The sequence below is a fragment of the Capricornis sumatraensis genome, chromosome 5, assembly GCF_032405125.1.
Source record: "Capricornis sumatraensis isolate serow.1 chromosome 5, serow.2, whole genome shotgun sequence".
NCBI classification, from domain to species: domain Eukaryota; kingdom Metazoa; phylum Chordata; class Mammalia; order Artiodactyla; family Bovidae; genus Capricornis; species Capricornis sumatraensis.
The window spans coordinates 122,603,227-122,628,857 of NC_091073.1; the positions used below are offsets into that span (position 1 = coordinate 122,603,227).

The 25,631-nt window shown below is 49.2% G+C and overlaps 1 protein-coding gene across 1 annotated transcript in view; it reads left to right on the forward strand.

The window, feature by feature from the left end:
- The first annotated feature begins 335 nt into the window (after nt 1-335).
- The window catches only part of RNF32 (ring finger protein 32), a 33,299-nt gene continuing 8,003 nt past the window's right edge, over nt 336-25,631 (forward strand). Inside the window, exons 1-6 of the mRNA XM_068973414.1 lie at nt 336-350; nt 874-1,141; nt 7,002-7,144; nt 11,404-11,436; nt 12,179-12,303; nt 12,436-12,544. Coding sequence (XP_068829515.1) covers nt 336-350; nt 874-1,141; nt 7,002-7,144; nt 11,404-11,436; nt 12,179-12,303; nt 12,436-12,544 — 693 coding nt within the window. The remainder of the gene's footprint in view (nt 351-873; nt 1,142-7,001; nt 7,145-11,403; nt 11,437-12,178; nt 12,304-12,435; nt 12,545-25,631) is intronic.

The window sequence follows — 25,631 nt, forward strand, 5'->3', positions numbered from 1 at the left end:
TTATAATTAGCATTGGATTGTTCTTATTCACGTTGATATGTTTCCCCCAACTCACTGGAGAACTGCTTGAGGACAGGGCTTGATCAAAATGCAACTGGCTTGAATTCCTCCAAGACCAGACCACGGAGCACGAGCTGGGGTGGTAGGTGGTCCTGTCACTTCACCATCAATTAGACCCTCAATTGATCTCTTCCCCATAAACTTCACCAGATATTTTATGCACACTCTAACTTTGACTTTCTGTTGACTTTTTTACAGTAGAAGAATTAAAGGACTGGGATATGAAATGATGATATAATTTGATATAGCCAAGCAACAGCTTCTCCTGAATCAGCATGTTAAGAAATAAGGTACTCAATCCTCTTTAAAACACAGACATTGCTTTACTCATGAATATGTTTTAATTCAGCTATTTAATGGTAAAATGGTTTGCAAACCTTGCATCAGTGAGGCACTGTCAGCTGTGGTGCTTGGTGCAAGCATTTCTTAGCTGCAGAGCAATTTTATTTTGTATAAGTTTTCACCAAAGAAACATGCACTTGAATGCAAGGCCCTCTGTAGTATGACAGGAGCAAGCTTTGCCTGGTCTAACCATAGTGAAGCAATGTGCTCGGGCATGCACAGCTTTTATAGGTCAGAACGTATTCACTCTTATTATGATTAAGGCCTTAGTAATTAAGTGAAAAGATGTTACTGTGTCATTAACACAAATGAGACTGGGCTTTGGTCCCCCGACTTGGGTAGCGATAGGTGCAGCATTCTTTACTACTGGGTCTGGTCTGGTATGCCATCAAGGTTGAGGGTTAAAGTGTAAGCTTTCTTGTAACTGAGCCATTAGGTAATGTAACTGTAAGGCTTTTTTCCTGCTTTTAGGGTCGTTCCTCTAGACAGGATAACTTAGCAGTCACTGCAGTGGCTTTACAAGATCACATTGTACATGATCTTCAACTTCAGAATCTTTCGATAGCAGATTATTCTAAGACAAAGGTACAAAAGACAGAGAACGGATCCAAATCTCTAAAAAGAAATGCAAAGGCAATAATAGATACTGGGCTTAAGAAGACCCCACAAGGAGGCCCTAAAGTGGAAGATCCAGAAAAAGAATACGTTCTTGATCCAAAACCGCCACCGTTAACTTTAGGTGAGCTGATCTCATCACTCTTAGAATCTAGTTGAGATGAATAGTACCATTTTCTCTGATACAGAAATTATTTTAATTTACAACCTTGCAGAAAGATACGTGTGTACTAAAGTTTAAAAACAGTGGTGGGGACAGTTTGAGCAAAAATTAAAGATAGTAATGATAAATGAAAGTTGCTTGGTCGTGTCCGACTCTTTGTGACCCCATGGACTAAACAGTCCATGGAATTCTCCAGGCCAGAATACTGGAGTGGGTAGCCTTTCCCTTCTCCAGGGGATCTTCCCAACCTGGGGATCAAACCCAGGTCTCCCGCATTGCAAGTGGATTCTTTACCAGCTGAGCCACAAGGGAAGCCCAGTAATGATAAGTAGACCAAGAATAAGTAAGAGGAGAATACAGTAAATATCCGTTAATCTACAGTGATAGAAGTAAGCCATTGAGTAAATAATAGGAAAGGCTCTTTCTTACAGTCGATTAACAGCTATTAAATACAGTAGGTAGGGGCTAGAAATAGGAAATCACCATCTGGCCAAGACCATAGTGATAAAAAGCAGCCACATCACTTTGCTGACAAAGGTCCGTATCGTCAAAGCTATGGTTTTCCCAGCAGTCATGTACAGATGTAAGAGTCGGACCATAAAGAAGGCAGCAGCCAAAGAATTGGTGCTTTCAAACTGTTTTTCTGGAGAAGACTCTCGAGAGTCCTTTGGACTTCACGGAGATCAAACCAGTCAGTCCTAAAGGAAATCAACCCTGAAGATTCATTGGAAGGACTACCGTGAAGCTCCAATACCTCGGCCACCTGATGTGAAGGGTCGACTCATTAGAAAAGACCCCGATGCTGGGAAAGATTGAGGACAGGAGGAGAAGGGCACAACAGAGGATGAGATGGCTGGATGGCATCACTGACTCGATGGGAGAAAGTGAGGGACAGGAAAGCCCGGTGTGCTGCAGTCCACGCGGGCACAAAGAGTCGGACGTGACTTAGTGACTGAACAACGTCCACAGTGATGGCGGTGGTGCCGGGATGCTGGCACTGGCAGGGAGTGGCGCCGAGACTCGGGCCTGGGCGCAGCCTCAGAGCATCGCCCCAGGGACGCACTCACTGCTCGGAGAAAGCGGCGGCACCTTTCCCGGGTGAAGAAGTCTAGGGCCAGGCTCTCAGAAGGGTGCAGGCCTCTCCTAGACATTCCCGCCAGAGAAGCCTCTCTCAGTCTGCTCTGAGGACATATCAGTTGACCCAGAGGGAGGTTCCTGACCAAGGTGCCAGGCCAGGTCCTGAGGGGCCGAGGGGGCAGGTCTGCTGAGCACATGTGGAATCGGGGTCAGAGCACAAGGGCGTCAGTGAGACTAGAAGGACACCCAGCGGGGCGGACAGATGAATCAACAGCGCTGGATCAACAGGCCGAGCTGGATGGGACCACGGCGCTCAGGTCCCGTGATATGTTAGCATCTGGGGAAGCCCAGTGCAAGGCGCGTTGAGGCTCCTTTACATGGTTTTACAGCATTTACAAACAAGTCCAAACTATTAGAAGCTGCAAACTTAGGAACAGAAAAGGTTTTATTTTTTTTTTCCATTTTTTGCAAGGGAGGTCAGATCCAGCCATGCATACCCAGAAGGAAGCTGGTGAACATCAGCCAGCTTCCGCCATAGATTCACAGGGTTAAGAGGGTCTGTCCCGGCAGTTCCCTGACAGCTCGTTGGTAAATCATCTGGGTGCAATGCAGGAGACCCAGGTTCGATTCCTGGGTCGGGAGCATCCCCTGGAGAAGGAAATGACAACCCACTCCAGTATTCTTGCCTGGAGAATCCCATGGACGGAGGAGCCTGGCGGGATGCAGGACACAGGGTCGCAAAGAGTCGGACAGCACTTAGCGACTACACCACCACCACCACCGAAGAACAGAGGAAGGGTGTTCTTGACGGAGACGGGCACGTGCAGGGCTCTGAAGCAAGGCAGCTTGGGTGGCTGAGTTGCTGAAAGGAGAGTGAGCTGGGGCCTGGTGAGCGAGGGTAGGGCAGAAGGGGAGGCTGGGGAGAAACCGGGAGGGGATGACTAGGAGAGGGTTGTGGTGTGGAACTTTTGCTGTGATGGAATATATCAAGTTTACCCCTTCAGCCATGTTTAAGTGTGCCGTTCAGAGGCAGTAAGTTCACTCCTGCTGCCCAGCGATCATCGCTGCTGTCCGTCTCCAGAGTGCCTTCATCCCCCCAGACTCTGCCCACTTACTCCCCGCCCCTCTCCCACCTTGGCAACCACGAGTTTCCTCTGCATCTCTGAGAATCCGAGCACTTTGGATCAGTCTTGTAATATCTGTCCTTTTGTGTCTGGCCTGTTGCTCTCAGCGTAACGTCCTCAGGGTTCTTTGTTCTGACAGCTGCAGCGCTATCAGAACCTCCTCCTTGTTTAGGCCCGAACGCCATCCGCTTGCCGGCATGCAGCACGTCTGTCCGTTCTGTCGGTGGACACTTGAGTTGTCTCCTCTCAGTTACCATGGATGGTGCTGCCAGGAAGCTTTTTGTACAAGTACCTGTTTGAGTCTCCACTTTCCATTATTTGGGGCATGTGCCAAGAAGAGGAATTGCTGGACCGTGTGGTAATTCTATATTTAATTTTTTGAGGAACCACCATAAAATTTTTTAAATGATGCTGGGCCTGGAGAGGAGGTTTGCTGGGGACCTGGTGGTGGAGGGCAGCTGGCGGGCAGAGAAGGAGCCAGAGGCCTGCTGGCGGGAGCTGCCCTGTGAAGGGGGAGCCCGGGGCCCCCAGAGCGCCATGGACGCTCCGACCTTCTCCCCGGAACTGCTCGCAGCGCTAGTCCCGTCCTAGACGTGGTGTCGCGCGGCAAGTGCGCAGCTTGGAGCACACGACAGTGGTTAGTGACCGCCTTCCGTCTGCACGTGCAGTTTCTGGAAACCATCAGGAGCCTCGGCACCATCACCTGAGGCTGTAAATTACAGCAGGACGAGCGTCCCGATTTGGGATGAAAAAAACAGCTCTACGCATGTTAGCTACTAGTAAGGTGGGACTGTTAGGGGAAGCACGCTGACTGAAACCGCCCTCCCTGGCCAGGCACCACGGTAACCATTTGCATGAGTTGTTTTACGACAGGAGGTCCCAGTAAGGAACACGGAACTGATAAGCCACCTCCCACCAGAAGAGTGCGGGAAAGGTCAAAAGGAGACACCACATGTCCGACCAGAATCCTCCTCTCTGGCGTCCATCTTGGCTGAACAGGGTGTGCACCACCAGGAAGGACCCTGAGTCAGGATGATTGGCTAAAGACAACCCAGAAACTAATCCCATCACTATAAAACCCAAGACTGCAAGCCACATGTGTCTCCTCCGACAATTCATTTCCGAGTGTTAGACAAGAGCCCGGTTTGGGGCCCTGGAAGGGGTCCCCCTTCCTGCAACAGTACCACACGCTCTTAACTGTTGTCCAAACCTAATACTGCTCTGGGGTTCCCACCTTTTCTTGCTGACGTGCTGGAGTTCTCAGCGCCCTCTGTCTGAATCCCGTGTTGACTTTGCCACGGAGACTACCCTCTCCGGGTCTGTGTCTGATCGTACATTTGAACAGACTCTGCAACTACTGTTTCGTCTACCAGTTTTTCTCGTTATCCTTTATGATTTGGGGGGTTTCCATCTTTACCCATCCTTGAGATCGCAAAGATGTCCCTGTCTTTCCTTCACTACTTTTGAAGTTTTGCATTTCACTTAGATCTCAGCCCAGTTTATTTTGCAAATGATTTGGGGGAACATCATTTCATATAACAGTTAAAGTTAGATTCTTCCCTCAAATCATGAGCCATGCCTCCTTAGCTGGCTTGTGGCACCACGTTGTGCGTGCAGTGAGTTTTCTCTGTTTATCTGAGGATGGGGAGGGGGAGTGTGCATGATTTGGGGCTTCTGTTTCTATATCAGTATCTCACTGTTTTCATGCCTAAAATTTTGTAATACGCTATAATAACTCATAGGAAAAGAGCCAAAATCTGTCCCCCAGAATGTCTTCCAAAAATATACTCTCTCAGAACATTAAAATACAATCGGTGACTTTTCATTTTATCCTCATGGAGACATTCCTTCTAGAACCTTCCACCATTCCGCTCGCATCTGGACAGTTGCTCTGCGGGGCTGGTGCAGTGCTGTGGGCCCTGGGCCTCTGCTCAGCGCCCTCCTGTGGACTGCGGCCCTGAGGCTCTCCTGCCCCTTAGCTTTCTGCACCCCGCAGTGCCATTGTAGCAGGGACTTCTGGGAAACAGCGTGCGAGCGGCCACATCCAAGGGAGCAGACAGCAGACTCCTGTGCTCTGCTCGGACGTGGAGTGTGGCTGGTAAGAGACTCTCACGTGGAAAGCGCTGCCTCACAGTTCCGGAGGGCTGCCTCCTGGCGTCTGTGTTGCTGTGGACTCATCCGACGTGCCTCTAGCTCCTGGCACTCTGGGATCTTTTTCTGCCTCTGCAGCATCGCAGTGACCGGACCTGGGTGAGTCCTTCATTCCGGCCTTGCTGGGTGCTCTCTGGCTAGAAACAGGTGTCCTCTTCTGGGAGACGTTTGGGCTGTTTTCTTTAAGTTGTTTACTCTCGAATGCCTGACGTTCAGATGTCAGGCTGATCCTTGAGTTTTCGTATTTTCTGTCTCCTTTGCCGTTTTCTTCTGCTTTCAGATTATCTTAACTTCCTCCTCCAGTCTTTTGGTTGACTCTGGCATTTCTATCGGACACTAAGAATAGAGCTCTTCTTGTACCCTGAGCGGGCCTGACGAGGCCTCCCGTTCTTGTTCCGTGGACCTAGCGCTTCACTCTCCATCCCTGAAGGCAGCCCTGTGGGCTGATGCTGTGTCCACTCAGTGGCCTGGGGCCATGGTGGGGAGAGCGGAAACTGTGCTGACGCCCTCAGCCCCATTCTCCCGAGCTCCTCGCAGTTCCTTCTCCAGAGTGAGTGCTTCTGCTGGCACAGATGCTCTGGTCCTGCTCCAGGATAGACACGCAGAGGATCCTCAAACGTGGCTGAGACAAGGACTAATCCTAATGGGTAACTGTATGTCATAAGAAATTTTTAGCAAGGGAAGAACTGGGTTGATACTCATTTTACAAAGGTCACTGGCAGCAGAAACAAGCAAAATTGGAGGAAGGCAATGCCAAAAGCTGAGAGAGAAGTTAGCTGAGAAATGAGGAGACCTTTGGCCAACACCTATGAAAAATTCGTAAAATAGGATATCAGCCCGGCCTACTTTATAGAATCATTGTGAAAATGAAATAGATATGGGAATTTTTTTGTAAATAAAAACAACATAAGTGTAAGATATTATTCACCTTTGAGGGTCCCTTGGACAGCAAGGAGATCAAACCAGTCCATCCTAAAGAAAATCAACCCTGAATATTCACTGGAAGGACTGATGCCGAAGCTAAATCTCCAATACTTTGGCTACTTGATGCAAAGAGCTGACTCATTGGAAAAGGCCCTGATGCTGGGAAAGACAGAGGGCAGGAGGAGAAGTGGACGACAGACGATGAGATGGTTGGATGGCATCACGAACTCGATGGACATGAGTCTGAGCAAGCTCCGGGAGTTGGTGAGGGACGGAGTGTGCGACAGGGTGTGCTACACTAGGGTGTAGCCTGGTGTGCTACAGTCGATGGGGCTGCAAAGAGTCGGACATGACTGAGTAACACCAAATTATTCTCCTTGACTTCTGTGCACCCGTATAAAAGCAGCATTCTAAATACGGTGGAATGAAGTAAATAATGTGAATGTTTTGCCTTAATATTTGAAAAAGAATGTCATTAAAATGATGCATGAGTTACCACCCTCTAAAATATACTGGACTCACATTCCCTGTTATTTGCACTTCAGCACAGAAGTTGGGCCTCTTTGACCCTCCCCCATTGCCACTGTCTGCGGATGAGTGGGACAGAGTGAAGCAGAGGTCCGTTGAGCAGGGGGACTCCATGCAGCCGTGCCCGATATGCAAAGAGGAGTTTGGACTTCACCCGCAGGTGCTGAACGTGAGCCTTAGATAAGCAAGCCTGCGGGGCGTTCTCCGGTGACTGGACTCTGAACCGGGGATTAAGAGGGTCCATGCTTCTTTTTTCCAGTCTCTTCCTCCTACTTGACCCTCAAAGACTCAACATTTTCTTTTCCATTAGTTAAGTTTGTATATGAGGAAGAGCTAAACACCCTCACTGAACAGTCTTATTTACTGATTGCTCTTAATTCTCAAGTACAGAGTTTGTACAAGACCGTTCCCACTCCACCGGCCGTGTGCAGCTGGCAGCGTGCACAGAGCAGAAGAGTGGGTAACGTTTATGTTGTTTTGATCATTGAAATCCTAAAAGGAAAACTGAGCTCGAATATCTCCAAAGAATCTGTGGGAGGATCTTTAAGTAAAACCCTATAACAATCTTTACTATGGAAGTTTACCATAGTTAAGCCTGATGATAATACAGTTGATACACAGTCTATGTCAAAGGTAGGTTTGTTTTCCTATACATACTTTGTCTAATTATTAAACTTCAGTCTCGTGGAAGTTAAGGGACTCTGCTGTTCCTAGAATCTTTTCTTTGTTTGTTTTTAGAAAAGGACCACCCTGAGTAATTTCTCTCACGTGTAGCATTATGCTTCCTACACAGAAGCACTTGAAACTTTGCTTTAAAAAAAAAAAAAAACACAGCAAATATATTTAAAAGCAGGCTTAGAATTCACAGCCTAGGAATCCCAGGCTTCGTCTACCAACCTAGCACATAAACTCTCAAACTTCATTTGTTTTAATAAGTTTTTATGGTTAATGAGTTAGTTCACAGTCACAAACTTTTGTTCTTTACTAATTTGAACTCACACATTATTTTAAACATACTTATTATGTTCTAGTTCTCTGTCAAGACCTAATCTCTTAGGTACATGAAGGTTGGGTATGTCAGAAAGATTGTGGTCCCTAAAGTGCAGAAGTAGCTCTGGGACGATTTAGCATTTAGTGAAAGAGCTAAAAAAAGCCACGAGGAGTCTTTCTGGCCCCAACAACCTCTTCCTTAATTGTGCTGCAGACACGTGGTCCGACGGTGATGTGAAGAAGGGAAGCTTGAAGCTGAATATCTGAAGAGGGACCAGGGTGTCGCACCCCCGGCGTTTCTCCCGTTCTGCTTTTTATAAGCTTCTCACTGTAACATTTTTGATTATAGACGTAGACGTGTGTCTCTTTTCAATTTCTAGCTACAGTTCTCAGGTTTAGCTTTTTTCTTTGTTGTTGTTTGGTCGTTCAGTCATGTCTGACTCTTTGCAACCCCATAGACTGTAGCCCACCAGGGTCCTCTGTTCATGGGATTCTCCAGGCAAGAATACTGGAGTGGGTTGCTATTTCCTTCTCCAGGGGATCTTCCCAACCCAAGGACTGAATCCCAGTCTCTTGTATTGGCAGGCAGATTCTTTACCACTTAGCCAATCAGGAAGCCCAGTTTTTCCTTAGTCGGCATTTTCCCGACGTTTGATCAGTTCAACTCATGTGTCTCTGAGGTGGGCGTTATATCCCTTAACTGATGAGGAAATAAACAATTCTCATGATCCACAGCAGGCTGCCTTAGGACATGTACTCAGCAGAGCTGGGATCCAACCCTGACTTTGAGGACACTTTCAGTGTGTTTACCACCACTGAGTCATTCAATTTTCTTATCTCAGAGAATATTTGCCAATAACAACTATTCATGAACGTTTAATAGTATATTTTAAAAATACAGAGTTCAGTTCAGTTCAGTCGCTCAGTCATGTCTGACTCTTTGTGACCCCATGGACTGCAGCACACCAGGCTTCCCTGTCCTTCACCATCTCCCAGAGCTTGCTTGGAGATTTGATGGACTCATGTCCATCAAATCGATGATGCCATCCAACCATCTCATCCTCTGTCGTCCCCTTCTCCTCCTGCCTTCAGTCTTTCCCAGCACCAGGGTATTTTCCAGTGAGTCAGCTCTTCGCATCAGGTGGCCAAAGGATTGGAGTTTGACTTTCAGCATCAGTCCTTCCAATGAATATTCAGAACTGGTTTCCTTTAGGATTGACAGGTTGGATCTCCTTGCAGTCCAAGGGACTCTCAAGAGTCTTCTCAACACCACAGTTCAAAAGCATTAATTCTTCAGCGCCCAGCTTTCTTTATAGTCTAACTCTCACATCCATACATGACTACTGGGAAAACCATAGCTTTGACTAGATGGACCTTTGTCAGCAAAGTAATGTCTCTGCTTTTTAATATGCTATATAAATTAGTCATAGATTTTCTTTTAATCTTTAATTAGCTTTTTAATCTTTAAAGAACAAGCGTCTTTTAATTGCATGGCAGCAGTCACCATCTGCAGTGATCTGGAGCCCCCCAAAATACACTGTCACTGTGTCCACTGTTGCCCTGTCTATTTGCCATGAAGTGATGGGACCGGATGCCATGATCTCAGTTTTTTGAACGCTGAGTTTTAAGCCAACTTTTTCACTCTCCTCTTTCACTTTTATCAAGGGGCTCTTTAGTTCTTCTTTGCTTTCTGCCATAAGGGTGATGTCATCTGCATATCTGAGGTTATTGATATTTTTCCCCACAATCTTGATTCCAGCTTGTGCTTCATCCAGCCCAGCATTTTGTATGATGTACTCTCCATAGAAGTTAAATAAGCAGGGTGACAGTATACAGCCTTGACGTACTCCTTTCCCTATTTGGAACCAGTCTGTTGTTCCATGTCCGGTTCTAACTGTTGCTTCTTGACCTGCATACAGGTTTCTCAGGAGGCAGGTAAGGTGGTCTGGAATTCTCATCTCTTGAAGAATTGTCCATAGTTTGTTGTGATCCACACAGTCAAAGGCCTTGGCATCATCAATAAAGGAGAAGTAGATGTTTTTCTGGAACTCTCTTGCTTTTTTGATGATCCAACAGATGTTGGCAATTTGATCTCTGGTTCCTCTGCCTTTTCTAAATCCAGCTTGAACATCTGGAAGTTCATGGTTCACATACTATTGAAGCCTGGCTTGGAGAATTTTGAGCTCGACTAGATGGACCTTTGTCACCAAAGTAATGTCTGCTTTTTCATATGCTGTCTAGGTTTGTCATAGCTTTTCTTCCAAGAAGCAAGCTTAAAGGATGATAATTTAAAAGGACCCACGTTAATGAGTTTTTGCAATTTAGGCTTCTTGGTGGCAGTAAGTTTCAAGGATCGGTTTTAGAACTTTCTGAGTTGTATTTATTTTGATATTTCTTCCATTCTCCCCATTATGAAGAAAAGTATAGACTGAATAAAGGCATGATGGTAGGCTGAGGGGACGATTACTTTAAAACTGGGAGGTTTCCCTCAGGCCAGTGGCCCAGGGAAGGCACGGGCCTGTCCTGTCTCGGAACATGCACTCCTGGCGAAGTTTATCTGCTGCGTCCCCCTCCAGCCCAGCGCCCTCAGAGAGCCTTCAGGAACGCGGAGCAGGGCAGTGGGCTGCATGCTGGCTGCCCTGGTCTCACCCTTCCCTGGCCCTTCCTTCCAGAAGAACCAACGGCCCTTCTCTTCATTCAGTCTAAGCTCCTTTGTTCCAGCTCAGAGTATCTTTAGACAGTCTGGATATAGCATCTCAACCCGGAATATCACAGCATCACCGACTCGATGGACATGAGTCTGAGCAAACTCTGGGAGATGGTGAGGGACAAGGGAGCCTGGCGTGCTGCAGGTCACGGGGTCACAAAGAGTCGGTCATGACTGAGCGACTGAACAACAACGGAATACCATTGTTCAGTGGGAATGTGGGCCACAGAAAGGTGGAATTTTCTGGCGGCCACCCTTGCCCTGCATTTAAAGGAGAAAAAGTAATTCATGTGTCTCTGGGATTTACTGCTCATTAAATTTGAGAGTGCAGTTGAGTTGAACAGAGCCCTAAGAAAAGGTGTTTGCTTTCTGTCCTCTGCACCCCGCCCCCAGCCTGGGTCCCTGCCAGCTGTGCTCTTTCTTAGGATCTGCCCAGAAATACTTCTTTTTTATAATCGTCTGATTTTTAAATATACACTTGTTCTGTAGCAAACTTCGTGTGTTCGTTTGATGTTTCAGATGTTGTTAAGTGTCTCCTGTAGAGCTTATATACCTCCGAATATTGTAAATGTCAAGGCTGTTCATCTGCTTCTTAACTTTTTCAAAGAAGCAACACAGCTTACCTTTCAAAGAGTCAGAACTTTTCTTTTAATTAATGCATTTATGCTGCTTCTCCTTTAAACTAATATAAGCTTCAAACCTCCTTTGTCTTCTCTGAACAGGTGCTGCTCTCCTGCTCACACGTGTTCCACAGGGTGAGGAGCCCCCTCCGCGCCCCCAGGGCCCACGGCGCCCTCCTAGCTCAGAGGGCGGGCCGCCTCTCACTCTGGTGTTTAGTCCCTCAGTTGTGTCTGACTCTTGGCGACCCCATGGACTGTAGCCCACCAGGCTTCTCTGTCCATGGGATTTCCCAGACAAGGATACTGGGGTGGGTTGCCATTTCCTCCTCCAGGGCTCTTCCCCGCCCAGGGAGCAAACCTGCATTGGCAGGCGGATTCTCTACCACTGCGCCACCAGGGAAGCCCTCTCTCACTTTCCGGCTCCTGGAAAGAGCCATTTATGTTATCCAGAGTCACCACTGACGGCTAGAAATATGATTTTAGGCTAGAGCAGGACTCATCCCGTTTTGAAAGTTGTGAGTTCTAGGTGGCGTTAGAGCCGCACACGTCCCTAGGAGAGAGTGTGGTTAGTGGCGTCCGCCGGCGCGGGTGAGCCCCCGCTCCCTCCGAGTTCACTGCCCGGCCGCCTGAACCAGCGACATCCCCCTTCACATGGGGGTTCTCGGAGGTGTTTGATGTGCCTGCATGTACAGTCTTGTAAAATATCACTTTTCATGAGGGAGGTGTTAACGTATGATGAAACTTCTTCCCTTTGTAATCTAAATTGGGCCAAGTCTCATAATTATGCGAGAAAAGAACACTATAATTACATGAGAAGTAAAGTGTGTTGTTTCTACGTAATTACTCGTGAAATTTCAAGTGAAATGTTTTCCTTCAGGCTTGCCTTCAGGCTTTTGAAAAGTTCACAAATAAAAAAACCTGTCCTCTCTGTAGAAAGAACCAGTACCAAACCCGGGTGATCCGCGATGGGGCCCGACTCTTCAAAATCAAGTGCGCGACCAGGTGAGTGGCTGAGCCCGGGACGCGTGCCCGCCGCGAGGGGCAGGCCAGCCCTGGGCGCTCTGGGGGCTGCGGGGTGGGGGGGTCTTCCCTCCCCCGGGGCCGGCCCAGGGCTGACGGCACCCTGTGCCCTAGGATCCAGGCGTCCTGGCGCGGACACGTGGTCAGGAGGTGGTACCGGGACCTGAGGCGGACAGTGCCGCCCGCAGATGCCAAGCTCAGGAGGAAGTTCTTTGAAGCCAAGGTGGGTGTGACCCCGACGCGCCTGCCGGGCCGCGACACCCTGAGCCAGGCTTCAGGTTTAGGCTCTTTCAAATGGTGGAATGCCGGCCCCTTAAACTGGCTTTCTAACCCGGACGGTAAATACTTTCAGATTTCCTTTTATAGTCACCGCATGAAACAGAAGTCACTCAGTCGTGTCCAACTCTTTGCGACCCCAGGGACAGTAACCCACCAGGCTCCTACGTCCATGGGATTCTGCAGGCAAGAGTCCTGGAGTGGGCTGCCATTTCCTTCTGCATCATAAAACTTGTAAAATCGGATAAGGTGAAGTTCAGAGCAAGCTTCTGTGTGTCCACCTTATGACAACGATTTAGATAAGCTCATCTCTTCAGAGAAAAGAAAGGGAACCAGCTCAAGGCTTCACGCCTCCTCCTGAGCAATGGAAGGGCCTCCCGGTGTCACCAAAGTGCAAGAGAGTTTTAGAAATAAGTAACTGCGGTTTCTGTCTTTTCCTTTAACCAGTTTTTACCTGTGTGTGTGTATATATATACATATATTGGTCTGTTTAACAACTTTCCCTTGCACGCCTCATACAGAAAGGCCAGGTGCAGAGGAGGGGCCAGCCCCGACCTGCACCCCAGCTCTGCGGCCTCGGGCGACACCCCGGCTCCTGCCTGGGGCCCCATCTGTGCTGTGAAGGTCGTCGTCTCCCCCGCAGAGCGGAGGGCCTAGCCCACAGTGGGCACCGGAGACCACGTTTACTGTAAACATTACTATATCGTTCAGGTCAGTCTGTGCGCGGCTTTAGACGTAGTGCGATTCCGCATTTTGTAGACGCGCCCTGCATGAGAGGATGGCGTTGTGACAGTGTCACCTGGAATCACTGGGGCAAACCTGCAGTCACACTCCTGTGCCTGTTGTCTGCGGAAGCACCACTCCCGTTTATTTCCATCCTTTCTAAACACATCTGTCTCCTAGCCTGCACTCCCACGTGGGATAATGAGCGATAGGAAGTTACCCTTCGCCGTGCAAGGGGTGCCCTCTCTCCCGCTGTGTGATTCCTTGTGTCCAGAGGCTAAGGACTGAGCCCCGTGTGCTGGGGAGGGGGTCACCGTGGGCCGTCGGCCGACCTCCTGCCCGACTTCAGGCTGCAGGGCTGATGTCAGTGGGTCTCACAACCCCACCATCCTTCTGCGTGCCCAGGGTGGGAAGCTTCTTTAGCTTGACCACAAAACAGCGATCATAACAGATTTTTCTAATGCCCTTCCTGGTCGCTAGGTAACGGTTCCAAGCAAGGTAGCTGTCAGTATGGGCAAAAGAAAATCAGAATCGTGGCTCATGTGACGTCACCATGCCTCAGACTTAATATAGAAAGTGTTCTTGATTTGCACTCAGGAGTAGGACACCAGTAAACGCAGCGTGTGAGCAAGCGACCTTAAAATACCGAGTCTCTTGATGACTCGGGGGTTGACGCAGGTGGAGCGAGCCCTTCTGTGGCCCAGCACGGCCGGCTGGAGCTGCCCCGGGGCCGCCCCCTTCCCTGGCGTGGCAGGGGGGGGGGCGGAAACAGGAAAGAGGCGTTCGGAACCTGGGGCTCCCCCCCCCCCACCTCGCAGGACAGGCGCGGCGGAGGTGGGGCCGGGGCGGGGCCTGGGCGGCTGCAGGCGCAGGGGTGAAAACCCCCGAGTTCCCCGACGCCTGGGCCTTGCGCAAGCATCCCCATTTTACGGGAGAGACAGCAGGTCAGCTAGGACTCCGGATACGGGACTCGATAGAAAGGACACGTGCCGCCCTCGCTGTCCCTGCACAGTGAGCTCAGGGAGCACCATGCTCACCTCCTTAGTAGCTCCCAGCTCCACCGAGTCTACCGGCCTCTCCGGAGAGCCTTGGCCCTTCCCCGCACGGAGCCCCCGTGCTCACCACCCGCAGCCTGGATGGGGCCGCCGTCACTTCCTCCGCAGGCCGCTGCCTCACCTCCGCCGGAGCCGGCGATCCCGCGTGTTGCGGTTCATTCTGAGCCAGTAAGCGACTGCCTCCCATGTTGGCGTTTCCTCTTCCTCTCACGTTCCTGCCATGCTTTTCTGCATTCTTAGTCTGACAGTGAGGCTTATTCTCTGTGCTCCTCTTAATAATTTATAAGACATAATAATAATTATTATATATAATTATTACATAAATATATGTGGGCTCTCAAATCAGAAATTATCATTTCCACTTGGAAGAATTTAATGACAGACTCAACAGTCGTTTTACCTTCTGTGTATGATTTTTTAATTTTCATGCATCAGTTTAACTTTTGAAAGCGTAGACCACCCTTTGCGTTCACACGGAGCTGCGTCGAGTGGCTCCGCCGGCTGCACACACACCTGTCACTCTTCCCCAGAAGCATTTTACCTTAGTGAAGTTATACTCCTACTTAGTTACACAAATAGGATTTTATAATTGCCTCTTTCAGTTTATGAAATCTAGAACCCCCAGCTCTCTCTGCTAGTTTCCTAAATCTTCTCCACAATATTTTCACACCTCACCCCGGCCCACTTATCCCATTTGGCCATGAACAATCGACATCTGTAAACCCAAACCTCACTTTCAATAAGTGAAGACTGAATTTACATCAGGTAGTGGATTGGCAGAAGTACACACGCCTGTCCCTGCTCCTGGTGGCTGATAATGGTAGAGGCCTTGGATACTTAAATGCCTTCCTAGGTGGAACCCAGAGACCGTCCTTTATGATGTAGACCACTTCTTATCATTTATTGAATGACTTGATGGACTCACTTGTTGAGCTGTAAGTATGGTCTTGTTGCTCAGTCGCTCAGTCGTGTGACCCTTTGTGACCCCATGGACTGCAGCACGCCAGGCCTCCCTGTCCTTCACCATCTCCCGGAGCCTGCTGAATCTCATGTCCATCAAGTCGGTGATGCCATCCAGCCATCTCATCCTCCGTCGTCCCCTTCTCCTCCCGTCTTCAGCCTTTCCCAGAATCAGGGACTTTTCTAATGAGGAGTCAGCTCTCCCTAGGGATGGTCTAGGAAATGTTGGCCTACAGCTTTAAGTGCCAGCACGCTTGTGTGGAGTCTGAGAGGTGATGGAACTAGGCCACTGAGTTTCACATCTCCCAAGAGTCTATACTCAGACTGCAAGGATGTACACAGATGGCAGTCTGAGAGCCATCTCAGTAAGTCACTGTGAGCTGCTGGGTGAAAGATCATTGGGGAGCTGCATTTTTCACACACAATCTCGAAGGAATCACCCCACAGATGAGTCAGAATCCATCGAGAGGAGGAGAAGTGCACAGACTGGAAAAGCCCCGTGATCCTCTTCTCAGCCCAGGGGCCACAATGCCAGGCACTGGGCAGACTGACCCCTGAGCCCCTCGTGTGCACGTGGAGTGCTAGGACAGAGCTGTGCCTTTGCACTTACACACCTGGGCCCAGCCACAGGGGCCCCTGTAAGCAGGTGGACCCGGAATGAGCAATACTCTGAAACAGCTGGCTTAACAGAACAGTGTCATAAAGAAAAAAGAGGAATGTTCTGGAACAAAGATACGTGAGAGATATAACATTCAAGTGTGATGAAAAGCCTCTGACCGGCTCCTGGGCCAACACTAAACGTGAAAGGAACATGAAAGCCAAGCAGCTGTGGCAGCAGAGGAGCAGGCTGACCTTCCGAGCAACCGGCTCCAGAGGCACGGAGGCCTGCGGTCCCCATGGGAAAGAACTCGGCGTCTCGAGGAGGCTCAGCGAGCGACCATAAGCACAGAGAAGCCATTCAGCGGTCTCAGGAACACACGCAGAAACACAATGAGAAGCTTAACAGAGTGATAGAAAAAAGAACCAAGCAGATTCTGGAGCTGAAGTATACAATGAATGAAATGAAAAAAAAAAAAGAACTTTAATAGAAGGCCTAAACATTTGAATGGTTCAAACAGAAGAGTGTGAGTTAGAAGACAGAACTTCTGAAACTGTTCAGTAAGAGGAGAACAAGAAAACGAGTGCCGGAAGCACGTGTGACCCTGGGAGTGTGTTAGAAGCGGCAGTGTGTACATCAGCAGAGCCCAGAAGAAGAGGGAGAGGGGGGAGCAGATAGCGTATGAACGAACAGTGGCCGAGAACTTCCCAGATGGGGTGAGATTGAGGCATCCAAGTTGGTAAACCTCACAGGCCACCAAACAAATGCAATTTAAAGAGACGTTCTCCAAGACACATTATAATAACGGTCAAAAATCAAAGACAGCATCTTAAAAGCAGCAAGAGAAAATAAGCTTGTAACTAACTTCAGAAAATGCCCACAGGCTATCAGTGGGTCTCATCAGACTCACAGGCCAGAAGGCGATATATTCAAGGTGCTAAAAAGAGAAAAAACTACCGAGCAAGAATCCTCTGCTAGCAAACATGTCCTTCAGAAATGAAGGAGAGGCAGTAAAGCCTGCCCAAAACAGATGAGAGCTGGGGGCTTCATCTCTAGACCTGCCTCCTGAGAAACCTTGAGTTTTTCAGGCTGAATGCTAATTTCGGGAAGGACTCTGTGGCCCGTGGACTGCAGCCACCAGGCTCCCCTGTCCATGGGCTTGCCCAGGCCAGAACACTGGAGCAGGCTGCCCTTTCCGCCTCCTGGCAATCTTCCTGACTCAGAGATCGAACCCTTGCCTCTTGGCATCTCCTGCATTGGCAGGGGTCTTCTTTACTATTGCGCCACCTGAGAAGTCCAGGTAGTAACATGGGAACATAGAAAAGAAAGCACACTGTCAAATTCAGAATACTCAGTACTGTGATATTGTGCTATATTACTCCCTTGTAAAGGTTAAAGGACAAAGTATTAAAAATAACTATAGCTGCAGTATTTCTCAGTGAATATATTTGTCAGTGCTATAAAAAGATGTCAGTTGTGACGTCACAGACGTAAAAGGGGGAAGTAAAAGGGCGGAGTGTGTGTAGTCACAGTCGTCAGTGTGTACGATGCTGCATGGAAGCCTCTTGGTAACCGCACGGCAAAACCCTACCGTAGATACACTGAGTCAAAGAAAAGGGAAGAGAGCGTTCCACCCTGCAAGACCTTCAGTCCACAAGGGACCAGCGAGGGAGGAAGAGAGGAAGACAGGAACCAGGGTCAGACAGGAGGCAGTAGGGGGCGTCCGGAAGTCCTGATATGAATGCATTAATCTGTCCACTCAAAGGCATAGAATGAGCAGATGGATTAAAAAGCAAAACTGCCTACAGAGAGACTTGCTCCACCAGTAAGGGCACAAATAGGCTCACATTGAGGGGACAGAAAAGCTACTCCGTGCAGGTGGAAACCAAGAGAGCGCAGGGGCAGCTGTGCTTCTGTCAGGTAAAGTAGACGTCGAAGCTGCAGCAGACGGAGAAGGCCACTGCGTGACGGCGGAGCGGCTGATCCAGCCAGAGGGTGCGACCGAGACTAACCCAAAAAGGGCTAAGACTTAAAGCCCGAAACCACAAAACCCTCAGAAAAAAGCACAGGGGGAATCCTGGCACTGATCTTGGCAATGATGGTTTTGGACACAACACCAAAACACAGGCAACAAAAGCAAAAATAAATAAATGGTCCACCTGAAACCACCACAACATTGTTATATCGGCTCTCAGTGCAGTTCAGTCCAGTCGCTCAGTCGTATCCAACTCTGCGATCCCATGAATCGCAGCACGCCAGGCCTCCCTGTCCATCACCATCTCCCGGAGTTCACTCAGATTCACGTCCATCGAGTCCGTGATGCCATCCAGCCATCCCATCCTTGGTCGTCCCCTTCTCCTCCTGCCCCCAATCCCTCCCAGCATCAGAGTCTCTTCCAATGAGTCAACTCTTTGCATGAGGTGGCCAAAGTACTGGAGCTTCAGCTTTAGCATCATTCCTTCCAAAGAAATCCCAGGGCTGATCTCCTTCAGAATGGACTGGTTGGATCTCCTTGCAGTCCAAGGGACTCTCAAGAGTCTTCTCCAATACCACAGTTCAAACGCATCAATTCTTCGGCGCTCAGCTTTCTTCACAGTCCAACTCTCACATCCATACATGACCACAGGAAAAACCATAGCCTTGACTAGACGGACCTTAGTCGGCAAAGTAACGTCTCTGCTCTTGAATATGCTATCTAGGTTGGTCATAACTTTTCTTCCAAGGAGTAAGCGTCTTTTAATTTCATGGCTGCAGTCACCATCTGCAGTGATTTTGGAGCCCAAAAAAATAAAGTCTGACACTGTTTCCACTGTTTCCCCATCTATTTCCCATGAAGTGATGGGACCAGATGCCATGATCTTCGTTTTCTGAATGTTGAGCTTTAAGCCAACTTTTTCACTCTCCTCTTTCACTTTCATCAAGAGGCTTTTTAGTTCCTCTTCACTTTCTGCCATAAGAGTGGTGTCATCTGCATATCTGAGGTGATTGATATTTCTCCCGGCAATCTTGATTCCAGCTTGTGCTTCTTCCAGCCCAGCGTTTCTCATGATGTCCTCTGCATAGAAGTGAAATAAGCAGGGTGACAATATACAGCCTTGACGTACTCCCTTTTCTTATTTGGAACCAGTCTGTTGTTCCATGTCCAGTTCTAACTGTTGCTTCCTGACTTGCATACAGATTTCTCAAGAGGCAGGTCAGGTGGTCTGGTATTCCCATCTCTTTCAGAATTTTCCACAGTTTATTGTGATGCACACAGTCAAAGGCTTTGGCATAGTCAATAAAGCAGAAATAGATGTTTTTCTGGAACTCTCTCGCTTTTTCCATGATCCATCGGATGTTGGCAATTTGATCTCTAGTTCCTCTGCCTTTTCTAAAACCAGCTTGAACATCAGGAAGTTCACGGTTCACGTATTGCTGAAGCCTGGCTTGGAGTATTTTGAGCGTTACTTTACTACCATGTGAGATGAGTGCAATTGTGTGGTAGTTTGAGCATTCTCTGGCATTGCCTTTCTCTGGAATTGGAATGAAAACTGACCTTTTCCAGTCCTGTGGCCACTGCTGAGTTTTCCAAATTTGCTGGCATATTGAGTGCAGCACTTTCACAGCATCATCTTTCAGGATTTGAATCAGCTCAACTGGAGTTCCATCACCTCCACTAGCTTTGTTCGTAGTGATGCTTTCCAAGGCCCATTTGACTTCACATTCCAGGTTGTCTGGCTCTAGATGAGTGATCACACCATCATGATTATCTGGGTCATGAAGATCTTTTTTGTACAGTTCTTCAGTGTATTCTTGCCACCTCTTCTTAATATCTTCTGCTTCTGTTAGGTCCAGACCATTTCTGTCCTTTATTGAGCCCATCTTTGCATGAAATGTTCCCTTGGTATCTCTGATTTTCTTGAAGAGATCTCTAGTCTTTCCCATTCTGTTCTCAGCTATACTCCAACACAAAATAAAAAGTTTAATTAAAAACATAATTAGCTAGAGGGGAAAGGAGGGAAGAGAGGAGAGAAGTTAGGGATGGAAGCCAGATTTCTCTGAAAGTGTTCAGTTTGTGTTTTTATTGATTGAATGTGCATAATAACTAAAAATTAATAAATAAACTACAGCAAAATAAATAGCTTCCGCACATCACTGGAAACAGTCTACAAAATGAAAAGAGACAACCTAAAGAATGGGAGAAAATATTTGCAAATCATAAATCTCATAAGGGGGTTGTATTCAAAATATATAAAGAACTCATACAACTCAATAGCCAAAATAACCCAGCCATCTGATTTTTTTTTAAATGGGCGGAGGCAGTGACCAGGCACTCTTCTGAAGAAGACATACACACAGCCAGCAGGTGCATGAAAAAGGTGTTCAGCCTCAGGAATCATCGGGGAAATGCAAGCCAACACCAGGGTGATAGCACCTCCCGCCTGTTAGAACGACTGTGATGAAAGGCGAGAAAGAACACGTGCTGGCGGGGATGTGGAGGGAAGGGAACCTCTGGGCGCCCGTGGTGGGAATGTGAATAGGTACGGCCTCGGTGGAGGCCGCATGGAGGTGCTAAAGCTTGAGTAGCAGTGGGGCTACCGCTGGCCGCCGCGCCACCCAGCAGCTCCAGTCCTGCGCGTCTGACCAATCTGACCATCTAAGGCGAAACCAAGCGCTCAGGGCGATTTCTGCACCCCCACGTTCGTGGCAGCATTGTGCATGTCGGCCGTGACCCAGGCGCAGCCTGAGCGTCGGTCAGCAGGCGGATGGACGAGGAAGACGGGGTGCGCTTGCAGTGGAATTCGGCCGTGAGGAAGAAAGCAAGGCTGCCACTGGCGCCCGCACGCAGGAACCTCGAGGGCGCTGTGCTAAGCGACGCAAATCAGACCAGCAGGGTGCGATTCCGCTTGTCTGCGAAACCCGCGGAGGTGGAACTGACAGAAGCAGAGCAGGACGGCGGTGGCCAGGGCCAGGCGAGAGGGGCGGGCCAGGGGGGACGCCCGCCAGAGGGCAGCGTCCCGCTGCGAGCCGCCCTGTGCTCAGCCTGGCGGTGGGCGCCGGACGCCTGGCAGCTGCCAGGAACGTAGATCGGAAGTGCCCTCGCCACAGACAGGAAACGGTGCTAACTCGGCCTTCGGTAAGTGAGAGACTCGGGTTGGACCCCTGGAGTGGGACGAGCCCCCGAGGTCACAGCAGCACGCTCCAGTATTCCCGCCTGGAGCGCCCCACGGACAGAGGAGCCCGGCATGGCTGTGCGCTGTGGCCCACGGGTCCCAAAGAGTCGGCTTAGCGCGCACGCCGCCTCCTTGGCCTTTGCTCCCCAGTATGTCAGTGCGTCGCGTCAGCACATCGTACCGGAAACTCACACCACGGTCTACATCAGTTCTGCCCCAATAAGGTGGTAATGAGGTAGCACATCCTCGCTAAACATCAAAATACACATGAAACTTTGGTAACTGAGACTCCTGTGAAACGACAGACGGACGGGCGGTGAACGAGTAGAAAGTCTCCCACCTCAGTGTCCAGAGACTCTAAGTCTACAGGAGGGAGGCACAGCAGAGGAGCGAAGAGAAAGAGCTATTGAACAGGACGGTCGATTGCGGCACTCTTGTGAAGAAGAGAAGCACACGTTGCTTCATGCCTGATCCTCAGAAGAGTCCCGTGTTAATCACACAAACACTTTCCAAGAGAATATATAAAACTGCTAGAAGGCAACAGATGATGCACCGGGCCCTGAGCTTTGCCCGCCCAGGGCCCAGGATAGCGTGGAGACCCGTGTGCACCCGGAGCTTAGAAGACCCTCCTGACGTTGCCGCTGGAGCCGGGGGTCAGCGGCCCCCACCGTGCCGAGGTGCTCAGCAGAAAAGCACCAACACGACGATGGTCAACAGGGTGAAATGATCGTCTTTACCTGAGTTTTTAGTAACATCGGAGCACTGGCTTTTATTAAGACATAGATTGAAATACACATGTTATTCAGGGGTTTTGGGTATTTTCATGTGCTTTTTAAAAGATGTGATCCTGTGAATAGAATAAGTATTTCTCAGTGCAATACCGTAACAACCGAATAAGAGAGATAGTAGACACGAAACAACCGTGAACTCTGAGTAAAGAAAGAAGTCATTGTCCAGAGGTGCCTTTAGGAAAAAGACTTTCATCTCATTTCAAAATGATACCCTATTTTATTAAAGATAATTCAATGGCATTTTTCTAATGGTGGAGACTCTTGAGAGTCCCTTGGACTGCAAGGATTTCAACCCTGAATATTCATTGGAAGGACTGATGCTGCAGCTGAAGCTCCAATACTTTGGCCACCTGATGTGAAGAGCAGACTCACTGGGAAAGATCCTGATGCTGGGAAAGACTGAAGGCAGGAAGAGAAGGGGGCAACAGAGGATGAGATGGTTGGATGGCATCACTGACTCAATGGACATGCGTTTGAGCAAGTTCCAGGAGATGGTGAAGGACAGGGAAGCCTGGCGTGCTGCAGCCCCTGTGGTCACAAAGAGTTGGACACGACTGAGCGGCTGAACAGCAATGATGGAAACAGAATTTTATTATTTTCATCAAGAAACAAACGTGTAAGTTTGAACTGATTGTTTTCCTTTAAGTGTCTATAAAAATACTTTAACTTGAGCTTGTCAGTATAATGAGCCTTTCAAATCTAGAAATCACAGGTTAAGAGATTTAAAATAAAAGAGTAAGTCTTGGTCCTGGATTCTCACTGCCTTTATCTTGACAGTTTTTCAGAACCAGACGTGTGTCCCAAACAGAGCCCAGCTTCAGAGGCATTGGGGTCTGCAGGTTCCAGTGATAGATCCGGTAAAAGATAAAGCCCAGAGCCGCGGCGAGCAAGGGGTTCATCGAGGCCCCAGTGGGCGGGAGGCCAGCCCTGTGGCAGGGACATTCCAGGAGCGCCAGGCGCCTGCACGGGCCTGCCTTCGGCTCTGCCTTCTGATGCCCGCGTGCTCACCCCGTCACCCTCCTCACACAGAAATGTCGACCAGTGCGCCGTTAGGGACCCAGAGTCTGAATGTCAGAAATCGGACTGTTTACAGAGCGAAATGTGCAGTAGCTACGGTATTGAATATAGTGCGTTTCTCATTCTCTGTGGAACCGGGGTCCTTTAAACTGGCGGTGACTTGTGCAACCAGAAGCCGCATTTCTCAGCTGTATCTCCATACTGACCACAGGCGAGAGTCAATGTAAAGTCATCTTAATTTAGTCTAAGAAACTGAAATTGCCAATGACTAAAGAAACCGCGTGACCCACTTCACCACCCAAGGCCGACGGATGGGTGCGTGTCGGCCCCGCCGCCTCTGTGGGCCCGTGAAATCGGGGCGCTGCAGCGGGGTCCCCTCTCCTCGCAGCCCCTGCAGCTCTGTACCCCAGGGGTCTCCAGCCGTCCAGAGTCTGCCGGTGATCAAAGAAACCCTGCCTCCGGCAGGCTCATTACCAACTTTCAAAAACTATTCATTTGGCCAAGTAAGAGTTAAACCCAAGCATCACATGGAGGCCCTCAGAATCATCTCGTAAGACTGAAGGGCTGTTTCAACAGCAGGAAAGCTGGAAGTCCCTGACCACACACTACAGGATATTCCTGGACACTGAATTGTTCAGCTCTAAAAGTTCCACTCCACTGAATTCCCTTTTTTCTCCCCTTGACCGGCCATAGGTGAAAACGCCTCGCCATGCCTGGGGACCACTGGCCTGGTTCCCTTCAGGGAGAGGAAGGCTAACCCACAGAAAGGACAGGCAAAGCAGGGGTGAGACTGTGATATTTTTAGGCACCACACACGAGGAAGAGCTCTTTCCTTTAAAGTTTCAAGACCTCACCAAGATGTATATGTCTTTAATACTCGAGATTAGATTAGCTCCGGCCATTCTATTTTTATAAATCAATCCGTCTTTCTTGTGAAGAACCCTGGCCTTGCCTGCTCGCCCTTCTGTCTCAGGGCGAATAAAAAGGGGGATTTATGAGGACTTCTCCCGCCTCAGTCGTTGTGTGTCTGCCGGGTGTCAGCAGTCCAGCAGAAGGCAGAGGTCATCTCTCTACAGACTGTCACGCTCCCCCAGGCCCAGGCTTTGTCTTGGCAGAGCTGCCTTGCCTGGAATACCCCTGGCACATTCCTGACAAGACGGAACAGGGCAGAGTGAAGCTGCGTCACACCGGAGGTCTCTCAGACACCAGGCAGGGGGTCTAAGGACGGAAGGGGGTCGCCTGCTGAGCCCGAGCCCCCGGGGAAGCGTGCGGAGTGACCCTGCGTTCGCGGCGCCCTCGTCGCAGCGACACTGCAGGCCGGGCGCGCTCCCGCGCCGACGGCTGAACCCAGATCAAAGCAGCCCGGGGAGGTCACGAGAGCCGCCGTGCTCACGCCTGTCACAGTGTGTACAGAACGCCCAAGTGTCGCCCAGAATGCAGTGGTCGGTCCTTGAGTGCCTTTGATCCTTATCTGGGAGTTCTGCTAGCATATGTCATATAGTTGAGGTATGGCCTTTTATTGCGGCAATTAAAACTTTTCAAATGCATTATATTATCTCCACCCGAGCTAAAAGTCCAGGCCATTGTTTAGAAAGCGAGGTGAGGGGTCTGTCAGATGCTGCGGTTGACTTTAGGGACGGCCGCTCCCAGCCCCGCCCCCGGGAGGGTGCTCTAACTTTTTTTTTCATTCCATCTCACCAAACAGCATAATGGTCTTCACGTTTGCTCAGCCCTTCTGACTTCCTTTATCACATAGAGATGGCAAACATTCTGTTGCTAACTTGAAGTGGCTCCAAGCAGCAAGACGGGAGGACATTAAACCAGTAAAAGCTTATCAACGGATTCATTGATACGCTGTAAATTCCAGGCGTTTCACTTTGCTTTTGAGGGCGGCCGTAAGTCAACACATTAGTAAGCAATTGCTGACATCAAGATGGATGCTCAGAGGGGCCCCTGGGCAGGCAGAGTTCACCTGGGCACTTCTGTGAGCCCGTCTTCTTGACTCTTTACCCGGGATGTGCTTGTAAATGACCAGTGATTGCTCTACATGTTGGTTACCTGAAGCCGTAACTGCTTAATTTATCAAATAATATGAAATGTGAGGCTTAGAAAGAGAAATAGAAGATACTCATTTTTAATGGAAAATTTTATGTACTTTGTATGCTTCTGTAGAATTAATATTAACCACTAGCTTGAAAACTAGAAGCCGATCGTCTTCTCGTGTGTGTTCTTGCCTTTCCAACCACTAACAGCCTCTGACCCACGTGACAGTGAGGAGCTTAACAGGGGCAGAAGGATGCTGCTCAGGCAGGAATCTGACCTGTAAGAAATATTTAAGAATAGCTACACTTCGGGCGTGGCCCTGACCCGGCCACAGCATAGTCAGTACCCATTTGCTAATTTAACTTTTTTTAGGATATTATTCTTGCTAACTTTTCAATACTTGAAGCGCATGAGTGAAGTCACACCAGCTCGCTCCTAGAACTGCGCCGCAAGTGCACACGGAAGGCTTTTCCTCGTGTTTATCAACAGGCAAGAGCCCGTGTTACAGGCCAAATACTGATGCTTTACTGAACCTCGGCACTGGAAATTTGTTCAGAATCCTCCCACACCGACAGGGTCCTCTTCTCAGCCCCCCCGAGGAGACGGCAGGGCACTGCTGCAGAAGGTGTACCCTGGGGGCGTGTGGGCCTTCATTCCTCAGCTGTTGCAGATTTCAAGGTGACGTTTTTGTTGA